At 43.2% G+C, this 19,977-nt stretch overlaps 2 protein-coding genes across 8 annotated transcripts; one reads left to right on the top strand and one right to left on the bottom strand.

The window, feature by feature from the left end:
* Positions 1-419: 419 nt before the first annotated feature.
* Dop (microtubule-associated serine/threonine (MAST) protein kinase dop) lies at positions 420-15,001 on the bottom strand. Of its 4 annotated transcripts, none has more exons than XM_076803000.1 (20): positions 14,891-15,001; positions 14,466-14,687; positions 14,315-14,394; positions 14,123-14,225; positions 13,536-13,617; positions 13,128-13,230; positions 12,704-12,927; positions 12,533-12,608; positions 11,659-12,456; positions 11,424-11,596; positions 11,285-11,355; positions 10,989-11,216; positions 10,692-10,919; positions 10,041-10,566; positions 9,682-9,866; positions 9,378-9,598; positions 8,941-9,273; positions 8,617-8,682; positions 7,849-8,338; positions 420-7,530 (listed from the first exon to the last, which is right to left on the bottom strand). In XM_076803000.1, exons 2-20 carry the CDS (start codon positions 14,641-14,643, stop codon positions 6,410-6,412), a joined length of 5,286 nt encoding a protein of 1,761 aa, XP_076659115.1. In that variant the 5' UTR covers positions 14,644-14,687; positions 14,891-15,001; the 3' UTR covers positions 420-6,409. The 4 variants fall into 4 exon arrangements, with proteins under 4 accessions (XP_076659115.1, XP_076659114.1, XP_076659116.1 ...); XM_076802999.1 differs by having other exon boundaries at positions 10,011-10,566; XM_076803001.1 differs by lacking the exon at positions 8,617-8,682 and having other exon boundaries at positions 10,011-10,566.
* Positions 15,002-16,788: 1,787 nt separating this feature from the next.
* Positions 16,789-19,827, top strand: LOC143362603 (metalloendopeptidase OMA1, mitochondrial-like). Of its 4 annotated transcripts, none has more exons than XM_076802915.1 (11): positions 16,789-17,315; positions 17,385-17,454; positions 17,530-17,598; positions 17,684-17,954; positions 18,034-18,465; positions 18,534-18,673; positions 18,743-18,910; positions 18,984-19,091; positions 19,169-19,369; positions 19,444-19,623; positions 19,691-19,827. In XM_076802915.1, exons 5-11 carry the CDS (start codon positions 18,117-18,119, stop codon positions 19,793-19,795), a joined length of 1,251 nt encoding a protein of 416 aa, XP_076659030.1. In that variant the 5' UTR covers positions 16,789-17,315; positions 17,385-17,454; positions 17,530-17,598; positions 17,684-17,954; positions 18,034-18,116; the 3' UTR covers positions 19,796-19,827. The 4 variants fall into 4 exon arrangements, with proteins under 4 accessions (XP_076659030.1, XP_076659031.1, XP_076659032.1 ...); XM_076802916.1 differs by having other exon boundaries at positions 16,789-17,293; XM_076802917.1 differs by having other exon boundaries at positions 16,789-17,454; positions 17,672-17,954.
* Positions 19,828-19,977: the final 150 nt, after the last annotated feature.

Raw genomic sequence — 19,977 nt, forward strand, 5'->3', positions numbered from 1 at the left:
TTCTCTTAGACGGACCTCTAATTTTCATTTTTTTGGTCCCTTCGATCGGAAACTGGTTCTGATCGGTGCCAGTGTGTTGCGATATGCAAATGCGATTCTCAAGATTCGCAAACCTGTGCATTCCGGGATGAGATGCAGCCGGGAATCAAGCACAGGTTTAATTTTTTATCTGGTCAAAAGATAACGAACAACGGCTCAAAGATAGAGCAATGTTACTCTTCGAACAAGATAAGGATATTCATTGAATAATCAGGATCGTTCCTAAGGAATTTCACGAAATTATCAGAAATCAAAAACCCCGGTTTAACCACTTGAGATACCGGTACAAATTTCGCTTCTTCGACCGCAAAAACACAAAAACGACCATAAAACGCATCTGCTTTTGGTGTCACAGGGTGTAGAAATGATAAGACGAGTCGTGCCGTATAATAAAGAAACGAAACTGTATTTCACGTGGAGAGCATGTAATATAATTATCAAACGTTCGTCGAGTTCGCTGATAAACATTCTCACGGAGAACATCCAGTTCGCTGATCACAAAAAAGAAAAGAAAGAAACGAAGAACAGAGTTCCATCGGAGGTGTTCTTTTTCTTCTCCTAGAAAAAAAGGAAAAACAGAAAAGAAAAGCGAAGAGAAACGAAAAGAAAAAGAAAAGGAGCGCCGCTTCCTACGATCTATCGCTGGTCGATCGGTCGGTTTCCCTCGGTCTCGCATCGGACGATCCCAGCAACCGAGGAAATGGAACGTGTTCCGGACGAGTCAGAACTTCCGTGGGACCGTAATCCTGGTCAATTTTCGCTGTACGATACCGGAAACGGAAAGACGGGGTCGGAGGAGAAACGCGACGACACTCGACGCCGGCGAATCGAAATTCGGAACTATTCGCGTTTCCCGGCTGTAGAAACAAACACCACGCACACGTCTCAACGATAATAAATAGACTGCGGACGTCCCTGCGAGTTTACGATCGTCCAAAAACGATTTACACGAACCGGATTCGCGGTTCTTTCTCGCAAAACATCTCTCTCGTCGAGCAAAGAAGAAGAAGAAGAAGAAGGTTCCTTTCGGTAGCCACCGTGATCGCAGAACGTCCGCAGCCCGGTAATAAGTCACCAACGAATACATTTTTACTCCACTATATATATAAAATCACAACCCACGTAAACGTAACGAAACAATGTTCAACAAATCATCGGTCCTCGTCTGTGCTGCTTTCTGTCGCACGCTAAGCGTGCAACGCGCGATGGTCCGAGCTAACAAGACGATGATGGACGTCGACGTGTCTCGAACCGAAACAGAAACAATCATCGAACAGAGGAGACACAGCGGTGTACAGGTACGGTCGAGTAAACAGCTCGATCAACTGCTCGAAGAAGAAGAATAAAAACTTGCTGAATTTCCAAGATCTCAGAAACGATTCCTGAAGAGTCTCCATTAAACAAGATTTTGTTCCTCCATGGATGGAACCGCGATTTTCGAAAGAGCCTGCACACCGATCCTCCCGAGGGAATCTTCGCGGAAAGTCGTCGACGATCCACATCGATCGTCCATCACGCAATCGCTGAACCCGACACAGACAACTCGTGCGAATCTCTCGAGAAGAATGTCCGACAAGTTCGCAGACACTCTGCTGATTCGATTAGTCTCCATTGTCCCCGGACGGGGGATATCGGTATCGATTCTTCTCGAGATCGTCTCGACGAGTTCCCGGTATCCTTTCCATCAACCATACTTAAGCGGAGTCAACGTATGCAAACGGGGCTGGGGCGACGGTTCAACTTCAACGACAACAGTTGTTAGGCGACGAGCGATCCCGCAGCTGTTTACGATGATTAAGTAGATGAGTCCGCATGACACGTTCGCTGTCTAACATGTAGACGCATTGGTCGTTTCGCCGTTGAACAATGAGCAACATTTCTATGTACAGAGATGCGAAGACAGCGCGACTCCTCACAATTTGCCAGTTTCTTGCAGAAATATCAGGAAATTGTGCCGCGAGGCGAACGATCGTTCGCGAATTAAGCTTCTCTTGGCAGAAAATGTTTCGAGGGACTCAATTTTGAACTCGATTATTCCCAAAAGGCCATTTTCAGATTTTCGAATCTCTGTTCATGAATTTTTCTGTTAGATTCACCCCTAAACTGGTCGATTCCTTTTGAAACGTATACCGCAAACAAATTTCGAGATGACGCTTCTAAACAATCGAGTGGATGCCTTGAATAACGTGGTCTGTTATTCGAGGTTTCCATTCGATTCGTTGATTTAATTAATCTTTGACAGAAAATCGGCGTTCGAAACTTTCACATCTCCGTAAGCGAAGGATCGTAACGAGTAAAAAATGAATCGTTCGCTAAGAAAGACCAGATGTTCGCGTCGAAAACGCTCGGTTGTTGCAGCAACAGCAACAGCGAAAGCGGTTGGATTGCGCTCGAGGCTGTCGTTTCGAGATAAAACGTGGCTCTGTCGGGGCCGGACACAAGAACTGAACAAGTATCGCTACGAAACTCTGAAATCTCTAGGTGAACAAGAGATCATAGTACGCCGGCGGAGAATACGAAAGAACTCAATGGAATTTCAAGTTGTGCCTTACTTCTCTAAAGCCAGTTTTCCTCTAAGCATTCCTTATTTTCTACCCTTATCGTTAAAACACGCAGTGAACACGCGGTGGATCATGAAAGTGTTCAAACGCGAGGATGTTTATCAAAATTTAGCGAATCGTTGCTGGCGACCGATCTCCAACACTGCAACTACCAGAGAAGTCAATAACGACGGTGTAAAGATCCTTGTACAAGACTATTGTGTAAATTGTTTCGCTCTTGTCGCAACTTTCTGGATCTTGCAATTTTTAGAAAACATTGTAGGAACCTTAATTTATTGCTCGGTAGCACCAGTGTTAGTATTTCAGTTTTTGTTTCATTAAACATGCTGCTGCTTCGATTTCGTTGAGTTTTACAATTGTTTCCCCAATTATCGCGTTCAAATTTCATTTCACTTTCCACGAGAACAATATCCGGAACGATACGGACGATCGTGACGCGTACGCTAAATGTCGGCAAAAGAAAAACGGTACCGAAATAGCGTGCACTAATGAAACAATTAAATATTATTACTGGGTCAAGCCGCGAGCAACTTTTGTTTCACTGCTCCGCGCTAGCGTCGGTTGCCCGTTGAATTCGTTACACGTTTTCAGTCGTTCCCAAAGTTGTTTACAACTCGATAAAATACTCAACAGTTTCATACTCATGTTTTTGCACCTTGATGCGCGCGACGTTCGATCGAGAAACAATACAAACTCCCCAAAACATGCAGAACTACTTTTACCCTAAAAACATAATAAATAATATACAATACTTATCACAAAACTATTCCTTTTTTTTTCTATCACATTTTTCAAGTTAACGAATTCTTAAAAATCGGTTCACACGAGCGAATTTACCGTTCAAAACACACAAACTTACACTTAAACTTTTCCTCTACAAATAATACAATTTCCCAGAAAAACAACAATACCGCTGGCAAGAAATATTCGATCAAACGAATCAAGTGTCTATCTTACAATTTCTCATATATATTGATTGGAAAATATTTCCGTTAACCATAAAAACAAATAAAGATTAAATATTACAGAACAAACAGATTTAACACCGACTTCAAAGACAGTCCAACCGCTCCCTCAATGCTCTACCATACTTGTCGAATACGCGTGCAATAGTGCTTTTCATGTTTCACATACGTCCGAGTAGTTCTTAGAACATTTTCTGCCAGGGGTAGCAAATACGACGGCCGTGAAAAAGAAAAAGAAAAAAAAAAAAAAGAACGCAATACGCGTCAAGTATTTTATCGAGTTCGTTGAAAACACGCTTTACAAATAATCTCTGCGGCAGAGTCGGTGAAAACAGCTCGCAGCTCGGACATCGTCGTTTTCTAACTTCGAATTTGAACACTTTCGCGAGCCGCAGTAGCACACATACAAAACCCGTGTTCGTTCATGGCGACCACGGTCCGTGGAACGGACGAAAGAAATGTTCCTCCGTTTTCTTCTTCCTTTCTCGAAACAGCGAGACAGGGTTCGCTTCGCTCGCTGGATTCGATTCGCTTGAAACGCAAAGCATTATCGTTCGCCGGGGGCCGTTCGAAGGCCCTTCCGGTTGTCTTGCGCGTCTCGTTCCCGTTTGTACATTGTACAAAACGTATCCGGAACGAGTCCGCGCAAACCTATGGCAGAGACACGTTCACGTCCACGCCGTGTCGCGTCCCTTTATGGCAAAGGACGACGTTCCTTCGTGTAAGCGAGCACTCGCGAGAAGCGCGGAGAACGCGTGAACCCTACCGGAAGCCGCGGCGGCCATTTTGGTACCGCGACCGTTCTCACGATTAAAGCATACTTTGCCCTTAACTAATGTACACTTGTGTTTCATTGTTCTTTTTTTTTTTTGCCCTCCTTTTTCCTCGTCGCGCGTATCTCTGTTTTTTCTTTCTGTGTGTATGTCTGTCTGTCCTGTCTTCGTGTATGTTTGTGTGTATGTATATACAGAATAAATTAACGAGTACCTAATACTAGAAGATTACTTGTCGGAGGCCAACGGGCCCTCAAGGACGCTCGCAACTCTCACACGACCTGGAAAACCTCAAGATGCTTCCAATGCGATATGTTCGTTCCTGCTGTGCCACCATCTATATCGTTCTACGTTGTCGTTAATTAACGGATTTTCTTGTTCATATCTCTCTCTCTCTCTCTCTCTCTCTCTCTCTCTCTCTCTGCATTCTTTTTTGCTTCTCTCCATCTCGTACAATTTCACGGAGGAGAATGGGAGCACCAGTTTTCTCGCGTAGGATACCCAAGCGACGAATCGTAGCACCAATTTCTAAACGTCACAATTAAATGCATCACAGCGTGCTGGAATCACTATAAAGAGACAGAGATAATGTCATTGTGCATACGGGAGCATCTTGTACGCTAGTCATCGCAGCGAAGTCGGTTATCGTGTACACTCGTTCGTGTAGGCCGATTTTCGTGGCTCCTGAGCGAAGGCCAGGCTCGACCAAATCCCTCGTGTTTTGACCTTTCGATGTTTAATATAAATATCGTTTTTAACATAAGCAAGATCGTAATCGTGGTTCATGATAAAATAAAATTCATCCGGGTAAGTCGAGTCGAATTTTGCGTTACGTGAATCTTGCTTGTCTCGTATCTTCCGCAGCGTTTATAATTAAAATATCACCCAGTTGAGAAACAATTCATAGATTTGAAGAGACTTTGGCTGAAGTATTCGAATTCTGAGCTAATTAATCTAACGGTGTGATGTCAGTTGCTTCGAGCAGGTGAAAACGCACACAGTGACTGACATTAATATTCGGATACCCTTCTCAACAATTTGTTAAACACAAGTAAAAACTTATTTTGTTGTAAAGAGTGTTCGAATATTAATGAGTCACCGTAAATATCGGTATGTAATCGCTATGTAAGACTTTCTCTGCAAGAAACACAACTCGCATCTGAAAGCCTCGGTCAATCACTGTAAACAAAGGGTAGTATCATGATAAATCTCAGATGCGAGGTGATCTTCAGCAGCTAGACTTCCAACCTTCGCTCCTATCATTTTAAACCTGGATCGCGAGTGTATACGATAGTTGCTGTCTTCTTTCTTTGTTTTTCTTTTTTCACGAATATTACGCGCGTTGGAAAAGAACCTATCTGTACACGATTCGTGATGCTGATCCATACAGTGATGTGCTAACATTAGACGTAAACGTAAATGAGATCGTGTAAATACTGTAGCCTGAAGTATATAAATTACTCCAATTACATCTTCTTGTTTCTCTTTCACTCTCTCTCTCTCACACACACACACACATGCGCACACGTCCTCACTCACGAAGAATTAGAAGAGCGACATCAACAAATTGCACGGTTAAAATCGTTTAAATACATAATACGTCGGAGTTTCTCTACTTTCATCTTGCTTTCCTTGTATCCAATTAATCGTATGACAATAAAGATTATAATTACAGGATGGCTTTGGACGCGTCTCGAGATACATGTACACACGCATGATTCTGCCTTGTGTACACCGAGAAACACTTGCCGAAGCTGTTCCCCAAGGTGTGTCGATTCGATGGAAGCCTACAAAAACACTTTTGAGACTGGAGTATGCAAACTCCCGTTTTCTTGTTTAAACCTGTGAATACAGAACTGTTCCGTTTCGCTTTTGATTTACCTTCCTCTCGCTCTTACCCAAGTGTACTACTAGATTATATAGACGCTTAACTGTGTTTTCGTTTCGTGAGACTTCGTCGAGATAGAACGAACATTTAAAAAACGGGGGGTGGGGGGTGGGGGAAAGAAACGTAACTGTAACAGGCATTCGTCGTCATTCGTTGGCAGACGGAGTCTGGCTAACGTCTTGCTTAAGCGTTCTTCTTATCCTTTCCGGATCCGGCGGCGTCGAGAGCGCCGGACGCGTCCTCGGACGCCTCGACCTTGTGCTTCTTCAAGGTCTTCCTACCCTCCGGATTAGCCTCTGAGCTTTTACCACCGGTCTTCTGCTCGCTGGATTTGTGAGCGGCTCCTTTCTCGCTGACCTGAGCCTTCTGCGTCCCGTGCGAGCTTTTCTCGCCGTGGGACTTCTGCGACACGGGCTGCGGGATTTTTTCGTTGCTCTGCGACTTCTGGGACGAGTGCGAGCCCTTTTCGCTGCTCGACGACTTCTGGGCAGAGGCTTGGGAACACTTGTCGCTGAAATGCGACGGTGCCTTCTGCTGCGTCGCTGCTTGGGAGCTTTTCTCGCTGCCGTGCGACGTTGCTTTCGAAGCTATGGCCTGAGAACCCTTCTCGCTGCTCTGCGACGTCTTCTGAGACGACTGCGAGCTCTTCTCGTTGCTCTGAGATTGCTTGTGGGACGCGGTTGAACGCGCTTGCGGGTTGGGAGGATTATCGACGGACTTGGTGCTCTCTTCGATCTTATTGGTGGATTGCTCCGTGGTCTTCGAAGACGGGAACACCTTGGAGTCTTGCTCACGGCGGTCGTTGTGAACTCGCTCCGCCTCCGTCGACTTGGCAAAGGCTTTCTCGGTCTTCTCCGAAGGCAGAGCGTCCTTCGATGAGTAATCGTCGCCCTTCGAACCTGTCGGCGAGTCCTTCTCCTCCGCTATTCTGGGCAGCTGCGTGCTACCGCACGAGTTCGTCATGCTCACGTTCCCTAGGTTGATCGATATTGCGTGGGACAGCTTCGAGTAATCGGACTTCTGCTCGTTGGACACTTTCTTCTCGGTTTTCGGGTCGCCCGTGTCCTTGAAGCTGTCTCCGCTCTCGTCCGAGGCTTCCGAGTGCGAGGTTTGAGCGATCGTCACGCGAGGAGTCACCTTTACCACCGAGTTCGCCAACGGCGATATTGAGGTCTTGCTCTCCGCGGAGCGTGGGTGCAGCCTGTCTGGACTTAAAGCTCTTCTAAGGAGAGGAGACCCTGGCTCCGCGGACTTTGGACGTCCGTAGCTCTTCTTCTGGTTGTTCGGCGTTGACAAACAGACACCTGAAACCGAGGTTCCCCGTTAACAGTCTGGTCGCAAACACTCGACTGGACGTACGTATTGTTGCTTATTTTTAATCTTAACGCTTAAAGGCTGGCACTTCTCCATCGAAAACTTGAATTTTCTTTACGAAAAATGCACACCTTGAATATTTCCGTTATATAGATGAAGGCGTTTCGGAGATTTCGAGGTGACCTTGACTTGAAGAAATCAAGGTGACCTTGAAATCTCCGAAATGTCTTCACGCACGTTTCTAAAAGATCCGTTATACGTTATAGATACATTCACTCATACGAATCCTAATTTATAGTTCACCGCACCTGGACTATAGGACTGCGTAGTGTTGGAACTACCAGGCTGATGTCCCGTGGGGAACGCTAGTGGGCTTGGACTCCTGGTCGGACTGGCCGGAAGTGGTGACGGACTAGGAGTCCTGGCCAACGGAGACAACGGTATATGACCGACGGATTTCCGGCGATTCGGTGAGTGAATATTTTTCGCCGCTGTATGTAACTTGTGCTTCAAACCGTGAAGAGTGCTCGGCCTCTGATAATGCGACTGGTTCGAGATGGCCGCCAAGTTCGCGGCGGACGTGTTCGAGCCCGGTGACGATGAGTTCGGACTTGAACAAGAACTCGAGTTGCCCGTCGAATGGTAGGAGTCGGAGCTGACGCGGTTCGTTGGCGGCGATGGACTACAAACGGACTTTGTACAAGCTGCAAAATATGGCGAGGTCTCCTGAGTGCGCGCGAACGACTGGAACGACCGGCTCGGAGTCACCATGGACGGCGAACAGATTCCAGCGGCCATCTGTAAAACGGTGAGCAATTGTATTTTAACCGGGAATGGTTTGTCCGATTCTTGATGTTCCGTACAGGTATGCATTATGAAACTGAATGTCTTAGGTGAATCAGTGTTGTGTAAGACTTCTGAACGCGGTTAGTCAGAGAACGGAGAGGAAAAAGAACATTGAAAAGCTGCCGCGAGAGCGTATCAGAGCAACCGAAATTTTCGCTTGAACAGAAACGGCGAACTGAGTCTGATTGTCAGGCAAGATCACGATCAGGAAACGTTACGAAAAATCATACCATAAGTGGAGGTTTGCTGTCGCTGGATAGAATGGGTGCTGACAATGGACAACTGATAGTTAATGGCTGCAATAAAAAAAAACAAAAGTAACGCTTAACATAATCGGTGTATAAATCGCTTGTAAGTAGCCGCCAGTGCTTCAGCGTATTGTGCCGCGTCTAGTATTTGTGTGAAAGAAAAGAGAACGGAACGTACATAGAATATAATATTAATACATTGATCGTACTAGGCCACGAACACGTGTACGTTCACATTGAAAAAGTTTGTCACGACTACGTTCACAAAAGTGACAAAAAAAAAAAAAAAGGAAAAACCTTCTGTACCTGTTGCATCTCTACGCTAGCTCGTTTCGAACTAATTCGCTTAAATAGGGACGTTTTTCGTTTCTTATCGGAATGATCGCGCTTCTGTTTCCGTTGTTTGTACAGCGTTCGACGCGCCATTTTACTCTGGGCTAGGTCTCTTTTCCGTCCGCCAGTTTTGATGCTGGTGTTCTCCAACGGTGTGCTGCGTAGCGTCACGTGATCGCCGCCGCTCAACATCAACTGGAGAACTTGTATATGATATAAACCCTGTACCGGTTCACCGTTTATGTGAGTTATCAGGTCGCCCGGTCTCAAGCCAGCTTCGAACGCTGGGCTGGATTGATCGACCACCTGCAATTTGCAAAACGAATTCAATTATCTCCTCGGAATTTATCACATAGCGTGTAAAATGCAATAGACCCCGGCCTCACAAATGCTAGACAACAATTCCTTACCATAACCAGATGATGCATAGTGTAAAAATCGCTGTCCCCGTAATAGACTCTGATAGTGTGCACGGTAAAACCGAATCCGCATGGTCCCCTTCGAATGATGATGGGAGGTTTCAAGCTTGTAACAAGAGGACTTAATTCGCGACAAGGGGACGTGTCTCTCGAGGAAGCGGTGGACGATCCACCGGGAGATTCGATTGGTTGAGTATTTAAAGCCGCGTCGTCTGAAAAGTGAAAAATACGCGTAAGTTTGATTCGACATTGCGGTACAGCGATCGATGAGAAACAATTGCGATGGAATGCGTACAAGAGAAGTCGCTGGTAGGTATCACTAACGACAATCCACTAGTGGAGGCGGATTTGATCACAGATCGAGACTTCTGTTTCACCGATGGTATAATTGGCATCGCGTTGAACGACTCGAAGGAATCGGTACTAGAGTTATGCTTGCTGTCCTCGGTCGCGTCTCTGCTTGCAGCGACCAAGTCCAACCTGCAATCGAAATAATCAACTTTTACACGTCGTTTCTATCGTTTCCTTTTCTATTTATTGTGAAAGATGAATGAACCATGCACGCGGTAGAAGAAAGGAAAGAAATAATAATTTTTGGTGATGTTCAATGTATAAACGACTCACATGTGGTCATCATCAACGGATATACTGAACCTGGGCAGCTTGTCGCGGGAGTGCACGTGTCTCTTTCTCTGGATCTGCGGACTGATGTCCTCCGACTCTGTTTGGGAGGAGTCGGGCGTGCTCAGGTTGATCGACGCTCCTTCTATTTGCGTGTTCCTTATAACGGTCAACTGAGAGTCGCCGCTAGACATTTGAACGGAAGTGGAGAAGGACGCGTTCGATTTGTCTGCCTTGGGCGGAGTCTCCAGACACGTGCTACCTTTGACGAACGAGAACGGTCGGTTCTTCTCGAACGGGACCGGGTCGGTTAACTTGGACGCCGGCGCGACCATAGTGCCGGATCCTAGCGACAATTGAGCAACCGTGCGTTCCAACTCAGAACGGAATAATTGTTTCTTCGAGGCATCCGATTCTGGCTCCGGATTCAGTTGCGGTGGACGGGTTTGAGAGATCTTCCGCGATTGCGGAGAGTACGATGAAAATGATCCGAAGAGGGGAGAGTCGTCGGTGTCGTCGGTGTCGTCGCCGATGTCGTGATTGTATCTGTCCATACGAGCTGCAATGTCATCGTTTTCGTTACATCGCTGCTTCCAAAAAACAAAGAGTGACCCAAAAATTCCCTTGGTTTTGGAACTTTCTTTCGGTAACTCTTCGTAGACAAGAAGCGGAGCTAGAACTCACTATCGAAATAACTTGTATCCTCGTCGTTGACCAACTGTGGCACGAACTCAGCCTTTTGTCTGAGTAAACTGTTCCAGTTCACGCCATAGAAATACGGATGTTCTTTGACTTCATGCGACCCACCGGTTCCCAATCTGTCCCTAGGACTCTGTTGCAGTAGCGCTGTTATAATATCTTTCGCTTCCACCTGGACTGGCCAATCCTCGTCGTCGGGCCACTCGATATCGTCTACAAACACCGTCGAATTGTTTATTATTATCTGTATTTGCGTTATATAGAATTTTTCCAAAAACTCACCGTTAACCGTGTGAGCAAATAATTCTTCGGGCGTGTCACCGAAAAATGGAACACAGCCGATCAGAAATTCGTACAGGATAATGCCCATGGACCACCAGTCAACAGGTTTGCCGTAGCCCTGTCGCAGAATTACTTCCGGAGCGATATACTCGGGCGTACCGAACACTTGCTTATCTGAAAATTGTCTGGTATCCCTGTCTATGTACCCCTCGTAAAGATTCGTTGCCACTAAAAGAAAGAGGAATTTGTGGTAAATGCTTCGAACGAATCGTTGACCGCACTTGTGAACCACTTACAGGACATAAGACCCATTTTACTCAAACCGAAGTCTGTGAGTTTGATGTGACCGAGTGCGGTAATGAGTAAACTGAAATCGAAATTGAAGTATGTAAAACATTCGAATAATTGATAAACCGATTCATCCGGAATACATACTTGTCTGGCTTCAAGTCCCGATGGACGATACCGTAGCTGTGCAAGTACTCGACAGCCAACACGGTTTCCGCGAAATAAAACCTTGCCATATCCGGTGGCAGTGGACCGATGTTTTTCAAAAGGTTCGCGCAGTCTCCTCCTTCCACGTACTCCATCACCAAGCATAAATGTTTCTGCAATTGATTCGTTAGGATTATTCATCGAGAAATCCCGGTTTTCCAATCAAGCTACACACCTTAGTCTCGAAGCTGCAGTACATTGATACTACAAAAGGATTGTCTGTAAAGCTCATTATGTCTCTCTCGGCAAAAACCTGCTCCACTTGGTTGCGCAGCATCAGATTATTCTTGTTTATTTTCTTCATGGCGAACCTCTGCCGCGTGGTTTTCTCCTTGACCAAATAAACAGCGCCGTACGCGCCGTTGCTAATTAATTTTAATACTTCGTAATCGCTCTCGCACGGCACCCGCTGCGACTTCTCGTCGTCCTTATTCGGACTCGAAGTAATCTGCAAGTTGCTGTCGCTCGAGCTCGCCGAATCCTCTAATTTATTTAAATCTTCTTGAAGCTCGGATATCGGATCTCTATTCAGAGATAGCTTGGTAATAATGTACTGAGGTATATCTGTTTTAATTCCCGCATTTATCTTCGCTTGACCTTCGGCTTGCTCCAATAAATGGTAAAACTCTTCGGGATCGAACTCCAGACACTCCAACAGACGGGCTGGACGTGATATTACAAGCAGCAATTTTTTAATAAGCCCCGTTAATCTGGTCGCAGCTTCGAGTGACTTCTCTTTCGTTTCCATCAGCAGATGCTCCAAATTCTCGCTCATTTCATAAAAATATCTCGTTGTGATTAACTTCTCCTGAGATTTCTGCAAACAATCTCTCGCCATTTCGATCACTTGATGATGCACGAATCGTAGAATGGGCAAAGAGTCTTGCGTCATGTTCGCCATCACTTCGTACTCGTCCAGATCCTTGTTCTCGTTGATGAAGTTGGTCAAACGTTCTTCCATTTGCTGCGTTGCCTAACAGATTAAAGTGTATCGTTAAATATGCTTATTATACGGCCGAGTGTTGTCGTATCCTTCGTTGAAATTGTACCTTTGGAAATCGTTCTTTGTAAAGAGTGTTCATCATCACGATTTCACTATCCAATACTGGAGATCGGCTCGGACTACTGGAATTGACCAAACACGCCCGTTCGTTAAACAACGTTTAAATGTAAAAATGAATAGGTGTATTTAATGATCATGCATTTTCTTTGATATTTACCTTAAACTTCGAGAACGTGGTCTGTGTAAAGGCGATCTACGACCTTCCTCGTCAAGGCTGAGGGACACGCATCCCGGTATGCTGGAGATGCTGGAACCCGGGAATCCCGGGTGCGTCGAGGAAGGTGTGCCAGGTTTGGAGAAATGGCAAGAAAGCATACGTAACTCGTCCTTGGTCGGAACATTTGGAAGTTGATGCAAGCGTTCTTGACTCGAGTATCGTGACTAATTAAGTACATAATGATTTTGTAGATAATCGTCGGCGCTTTTGTGCATACTAATTAAACGTGTGCGAGAACCGGAAAACGTTAGGTCGGGACGTAACGAAAATTTTATTTCAGATTGGGACGGATTCTCGAATCTATCGGGATTAATTTTCTGGTTCTCGCACACCTCTAATACCAATCTGTTAATGAATGACTAACCGAGACATTGCTGGAGCCAGGTGTCGTTCCATATCCACTCGACGGCAGACTAGCAACTGACCATCGTCTGCCATCACCGGTCCCTGTGCCGCCTCCTCCCATCCTTAATCATTGTGCACACTTTAATCTAATGTTTACGTAACGAACGAACCGACACAAATAATTCTATGTTAACAGAACTAACACATGGACAATAATAACTTGACTATCACGCGAGAAAGGATCTTACAGCCACGTTCTTCGGTTCTTTTGATAAATTAGACAGCTTAATTTCTGCATCGGCATTTCGCGTTTTTTCTTTACTATTAATAATGTATTAAAAATATAATGCTCGCAAATGGCGACACCTACTTACATAGGCGACCGGACCAGATATAAACAGACTAAAAGTAGGCACAAAGTAGATACCTTTTAATTGGAGCAAAAGCAAAATGTGGACTGGATGACATCCTAGGACTCTCTAGGGGACTGCCTACAATCGGGACGAATGCTATATTGGGAAACAAGCAGTAAAAGAAATTAATCATCTATTGCTGTCGAAAGACATAAACAATATAAAACATACGCCTCTAGGTGGATGAAAATGAATTCTCATTGGGACACTGTTTCAGGATATAGTTGTTTAGATGTTCTAGATCTAACACACTTACAAATAAACTGATCGCGTTTAATTGTTGCAAACTGTAACAGCTGCTTTACATGAGCATAGACACATAAAAATGTATATTTGTGTGTGTATGTACAAATATATATGTATATATATAAATTTCAAATCTTGAGTAAAGTAGTGCCAGAACACTTATATAATATGATTACTAAACAAATGGTACTCATAGTCACTCATAACCGAGTAGCATGTATTTATAATAATTTAGTCACTCCTGTAAATATACTTTTAATATATTTGCTGAGGAAGTGTGTAATGTTCAGTGGATGAAATTCAAGTTAAAAGTTTCAAGAACAAAATAGAATCTGTGTCACTGATGTTTACATACCTGATAGCGGTGAATGACATCTTGGTAAGGTAGGAGATGTTGTTGCAATGAAAGATTTACGATGAGCCGCTTTGGCAGCCCGCCTAGGAATGTTAAAATCACGCTGTAAAGGAAAAAATCCATGTAGATCTGTATATGTTTCACCGGGCAGTAAGAATTTCAATTATCGATTAATAATGTTAAACGGCTAACCACATGAACAGACAAAGAAGGTGCAGATTTCCCAATAGCAGAGTTCCTCATTCGAACCAAATTCGACAGTTCTCCGCTCACTGAAAACATTTCACGGTTAAGAATCACAAAAAAAGGTAAACGTTTAGTCACAAAACATTGATTTACAAACCGGGTCGAGCCGGAGCCTCTTTGCTCTCCACTTTGGGCGGCATCGGACGCTTTTGCACGTCCGCCTCGGTGTTGCCAGCCGATTCCTCGCTTTCAGCCTGATCGAACACAAGGACCCTGGCAGAATTGCCATGGGACCGAAGACGGGGTCTGCTCGGTCTGTTTCTGTTTTGATCCATGATTCTCCCGCAGTTAGTATTCCACCCGACAATATTTTTGTTATCTAAACCAGATATTTGTCAAATGTAGGATAAAATCGTTAAATTGTTACCCCTCGGACAGTGAATGATCGAGGACAACACTTCTACCACACAAAGGATAAAAAGAATAAACAAACGTGACAACAGTGTGAAAAATGAGCCTGTATTCGTCGTGCGAGGGTTAAAAAATGTCCCCGCGAAGATGGGAATCTTGTCAATACCTGACTCGAGCCGTTTTATTCGCGGGTCCGAACGGTGAATAAAAGGCGAGTCCGATCGGCAAGACCGTCGACGTATTCACAGTCCATTCTTTCGCGTGCAGGTTCGATCGTCACGGAGGAGACCGATATTGGAAAATCGACGGGGGGCATTCGTGACCGTGGTCCTCGGAGGCTGAAAACCGCCGCGGCGAGCCGTAGTTCTCGTTGACGGTGGTGTTCTGTAAAAATTGGTGGAGTACATGAGAATCAAATAGAAACGGAACAAGAAAAAGAAAAATAAAAAGAAGAAGACAGAAGAGAGGAAGGCGGGATCGGTCGATCGAAAGGGCCGAGAGAGGTGTACATAGGCGATTCGTTAGTGAATATGCGTATTCCCCGTACCTGTTCGAACGGAGGGGAAAGACGGACGAGGGTCCCGCGGGAAGACAGAACCGGGTGGCACGATTTCGACGTCTGTCGTGAGAAACGAGAGGAGCGAAACACACGCGAGAAACACTCGGCGGCCACCGTACCACCGTGGATACGAGAGCAGAACGGAGCGGAGCCGAAAGCGGGAGGCGAAGAATGATGAGAGATGCGCGATTTACCGGGCACAACGAGCATGTCCTCTGCGGACAACCGCGGCCCGGGAACGTGCAGGTGTCCTGCTCCCGGGGACTAGACTCGCATTTTTCTCGTCAACCGAACAGAATTAATTACGAAACACGGACCAACCATGGCTGCTCTGACTCATGATGGACATACATACACTCGAGCCGCGCACGAACCTCTCACACAATGACAGAACACACCGTAGCCGTAGCCGGACCGCGTGCACACACACACACACGCGCGCGAACACGCACGCGCAAAACCGACGATCGTGCATGAAAACGCGCACAAATACACGTATCCTTGGCCGCGCCGCGAGCTGCAACCGACGCGACCGAGAATACAACGCACGAACCCATGTTTTACAGGATGCTCGCAATAAGGGGACCATCGGTTTCCAGCAACGAATTCGATTGATCCATTGTTTTTATTTGAATAAAGAGAACATTCGTATCTTATGTCATAAATCATTTTCAATGTATTGCTTAACGCGTCTAATAGTTCATGGCTCTTGTATAGGTCGACCCGAGAGAAATCCCCTCGATGGTACACACTTTGGAACGCACGTCAAAATCGGCCAGCTTTTTGAACCATCTCAATTTGTAGCTGGAGATAGTTTCTAGTGCAGGCTGGTCTCGACATCATCCAGAAAACTCATCCAATGGCATACAAATGCTTGAATTCCACGACACGCGCATCGTCAATTTTTGGCCTACTTCTATCGCTTATATTTCTAAATATCTGCATAATCTCGTCAGCTCATGACCAGACGGCACTAGATTGAACCTTCCTCTTTCGAATGAGCCCTTTATCACCGACAAAATATTCTTATTTAATAACTAGACATTTTCATGGAAAAATACTGAACAGAAAAAGAAAAGACACTTCTGAAGTTTAACACTAGGTTTACTTATATTTCCTTATAAAAATAACACGAATACATCTGTCAAAATCTGTAGTCATTTTTTTAGTAATATATACCTAGAGAAATCAATTTGTTAAGTAATTCCTCATGGATCCATGTTTGCAATATCAATATTCGTGAATTACAAATATTAGAATCCGTCATTTTGACGGGTCCCGTAAATCTAGTGTTAAAGTCAGGTGTACGTATACGCTTCCGGTTCTGTATTTTCAAAACTAGATGTGTTGAAAACATTTTGTATTTTATTTTCGAGAGTTGAAACGAAAATTTTCGTGATTTCGCGGTACTGTAACCCCTTGTTATACTCCAGAGAATATTCCTAAACTAAATCGATTGTACGCACGAATGGAAGCTTATATGTTCGAGTTTGTAGGTTTGCTAGGACTGTTGAAGGTTTCATAAAAAATATTTTGTACGCGGTGAAGAATCGATGTGTCGTTTGAAATCATTATTCGTTGCCAGCTCTCTGCTTGCCGTATTGGTGCAGTTCCTAGAAACCTCACCATTGTTACATCCAATGTCCGATCGAACCATTCCGATTTAAGCTTCAACGCATTTCCTGTGACTCTCGATATAAATTCGATTGGATTATTTAGAAAAGAACAGGCGCATGAAATGTTAAGTAACGTTTCAACTCAGTATATATATGTACATATGTAACATGTTTTGTAACCTATTTGGTTGTTTGCTGGTTAATAGCTCTTCCTGTTTTGAAGTAACTGTATATTTTGATCAACTGATGTGGGAATAAATCTTTTCATATTTTGATGCATTGTCACGCGATGTCGTATGAATAATAGGTGCGCAGTTATTTTCAAAGAAGCGCCTAAAAATACTGACCGACAGGGAAATATACATAGACAAAAAAGCGATGCGGCTGCCTTTGACATATGTCAGCTGATACATCAACACAGGTTCTAATACCTTTACGAAAAACATTCGACGTCGAATCACAGTCACGATTTTTTTTTCTTTCCGTACAGATACAACGTATTTTTTACGTTTCCATGCGTATCCAGCGTGCATACAGTTTTTAGTAATGCACGATACGAGGTAAGTGAAGATACAAACAAATTCTATTGTGTAACCCTAATTGTGATCAAACTGAAATTCTATTCTTTCCAACAGTTCCAATTGCCTTGCTACCAAATAATGAGAGATTTGTACAGGTTTGCGTGAAATTATTGTGAGAGAAATGTGAGTATATATAAATCTTATATATTTACAATGTATATATATGACTATTTAATACTTCAACTATTTTGAACAGCCTATTGCACAGTTTTAGTATTCCTGGTCTTTACATGGAACGAATGGATACGGCTTTAAACTCTAACTCGAGCAATGAAAAGTTCCAATATACACCTGTAACATCCTTGGGCAACCAGACGATACGAGTACGACCCGTCTGGCTACATCTTATAACAATATTCTTCACTAAACGAATGTTTCACACCGCACTAAAATATGGTATAGCAGGAAGCATAATGTTTCAGTACACGAAATTGGGATTTTGCTTGTTGATATTATCAGCGTTTGTAAATCATGTTTAAGTAAGTTGAGAGTTGTATAAGTTGAATGAATATTTACTAAAAACCAATGATATTTTAATATAGTTGTTTTCGATTATAGAACTAAAATGATTGTTTCCTTGGGACTGTTACAATAACTATTTGATGTAAAGATAATTGCTTGTATGAAAGAAATATATAAATATGTTATATTCTATACGGATGATGTATCTTAAACGCCTCCAGCATGTTACCTTCGCAACCATAATCTGCAACACAAGAAATCTTTCGAGTGGAATTTTCCCCGGTGTACCAATCCCTCAATTGAAAGAGCCAGCGCGAAGATGGCAACATTCAAAGCTCCAGAGAGCAAATTTTCATACCACGCAAACTTTACATTTGTCAGCTATAGGCATAATGATGGCATGTTCCACTATTCAGTTTGGTTCTGTGATTGGTGGGATTTATGGGAGACGTTGGTGGTTATCCTTAACTCCAGAGGCACAAGAGGAATACAGAAGATGGTACCAGGAAAGAAGAAACATATTTTATGGTAGATAATTTAGAATCTGTCACTATAATTTAATCGATATCAAAATTATTTAATATTTGTCTTTCTAGGTTCATTGGGTGCTTTTTATTTAACTTTATTAACTTATTACTTAACACATTTAGAAAAAGATCCAATAGAGAAACGGCGACGTTTTATAATTTTTAATAAAGATGAACAAGCTGTACTTGGACATACTATTTTTACAGCAGTATGTAATCAGACATAATATCTCAAATACCTAATCAAAACGATTTTATGTAACAATCAATTTATATAGTTATTAGAGAAGTATAAGAATGATTTGATACCAGCAAGCGATCCTATGTATGCAAGGCTTAAAAGAGTCATAAATAATATAGGAAGATCTAATAAAAAAATCTTTGAACATACAGAATGGACTGTCAATGTAGTGAATGTACCACTTCCTAATGCTATGGTTTTTTCGGTATATCATTATTCCTATAAAGAATCCAAGTTTTGTTATACATAAATTTAATATACCATTTTTAATGTTTTAGGGTGGAAATGTTTTTGTGTTTTCTGGTATATTCGATGTAATTCAGAACGACGATCAACTAACGTTTATATTGGCTCATGAAATGTCGCACGTTTTGCTCTTACATATGGCAAGATATTTTCATTAGAAGACATAATTATAATTTAAATCTTTGGAGGAATATATTTAAAGCACATTTAATTCTAGGCAGAACTATTTTCCCACAAGATGCTAGAAGAAATTACGTATGCTGTACCTCTGTTTCTCATTTGGCTAATTTTTTCAAAATGGATAGCACTGATGCTTCACCTAGGAAGTATTTCTCTTCATAACATTCTTGTTACCTATCCATACAAAAGGCGACTAGAAACTGAAGCTGACAAAGTGGGATTTCAATTATCTGCAAAAGTATGCGATGTTTTTCTAAGATATCCTACAAATATTGTCTGCATAATTCGTTACACTGCTTTGTATGTTTCCAGACTTGTATCGACTTAAGGGAAGTTTTACTCTTCTGGGAGCTTATGGACAAATATGATGAACTTACAAAGGTAAAGGACTATGTGATACCTGCTTTAATGACTCATCCTGATCACGCCAGTAGACAACGGAAGCTCACTCGTCAATTACCAGAAGCTTTGAAATTGCGAGATCAAGCTGAGGTAACGATTCTTGTTTTTTTCTAAACACTAAGAAATAAAAAATGCATTCCATTTCAATCGATTTCAGTGTCCTGATTTGCCACTAACGGATCCACGGAAGAAACTGCCCCATTACTTAAAAGATCTCGAAGAACGCTACCGTCGCCAGCAAGGAATTTCAGTGTATTTCTAGATAGATCTTCGACGTATACATTAATAGAAAAAACGAAAAAAAAAAAAAATAAAAGTTCATCCCTATGGTTCAGTTGTATATTTGTAATGCCAGGATGTGGCTGATAAGATGAATAATTTGTTAGTCACCGTTGAACAATGCTATATAGATAATTTCTCATGACGTCGGCTTTATCGCCTGTC

This window comes from Halictus rubicundus, chromosome 17 (assembly GCF_050948215.1).
Source record: "Halictus rubicundus isolate RS-2024b chromosome 17, iyHalRubi1_principal, whole genome shotgun sequence".
Classification (NCBI taxonomy): domain Eukaryota; kingdom Metazoa; phylum Arthropoda; class Insecta; order Hymenoptera; family Halictidae; genus Halictus; species Halictus rubicundus.

Excerpts from the sequence above, each read along its gene's own strand:
- LOC143362603 (XM_076802917.1), top strand. The coding sequence starts at position 18,117 with ATGTTATATTCTATACGGATGATGTATCTTAAACGCCTCCAGCATGTT. Across the intron at positions 18,674-18,742 it reads GACATACTATTTTTACAGCA|TTATTAGAGAAGTATAAGAA; the intron begins GTATGTAATCAG and ends CAATTTATATAG. Across the intron at positions 18,911-18,983 it reads CTAATGCTATGGTTTTTTCG|GGTGGAAATGTTTTTGTGTT; the intron begins GTATATCATTAT and ends TTAATGTTTTAG.
- Dop (XM_076802999.1), bottom strand. The coding sequence starts at position 14,643 with ATGGATCAAAACAGAAACAGACCGAGCAGACCCCGTCTTCGGTCCCAT. Across the intron at positions 14,395-14,465 it reads AGAGGCTCCGGCTCGACCCG|TGAGCGGAGAACTGTCGAAT; the intron begins GTTTGTAAATCA and ends AAATGTTTTCAG. Across the intron at positions 9,867-10,010 it reads TCCGTTGATGATGACCACAT|GTTGGACTTGGTCGCTGCAA; the intron begins GTGAGTCGTTTA and ends TTTCGATTGCAG.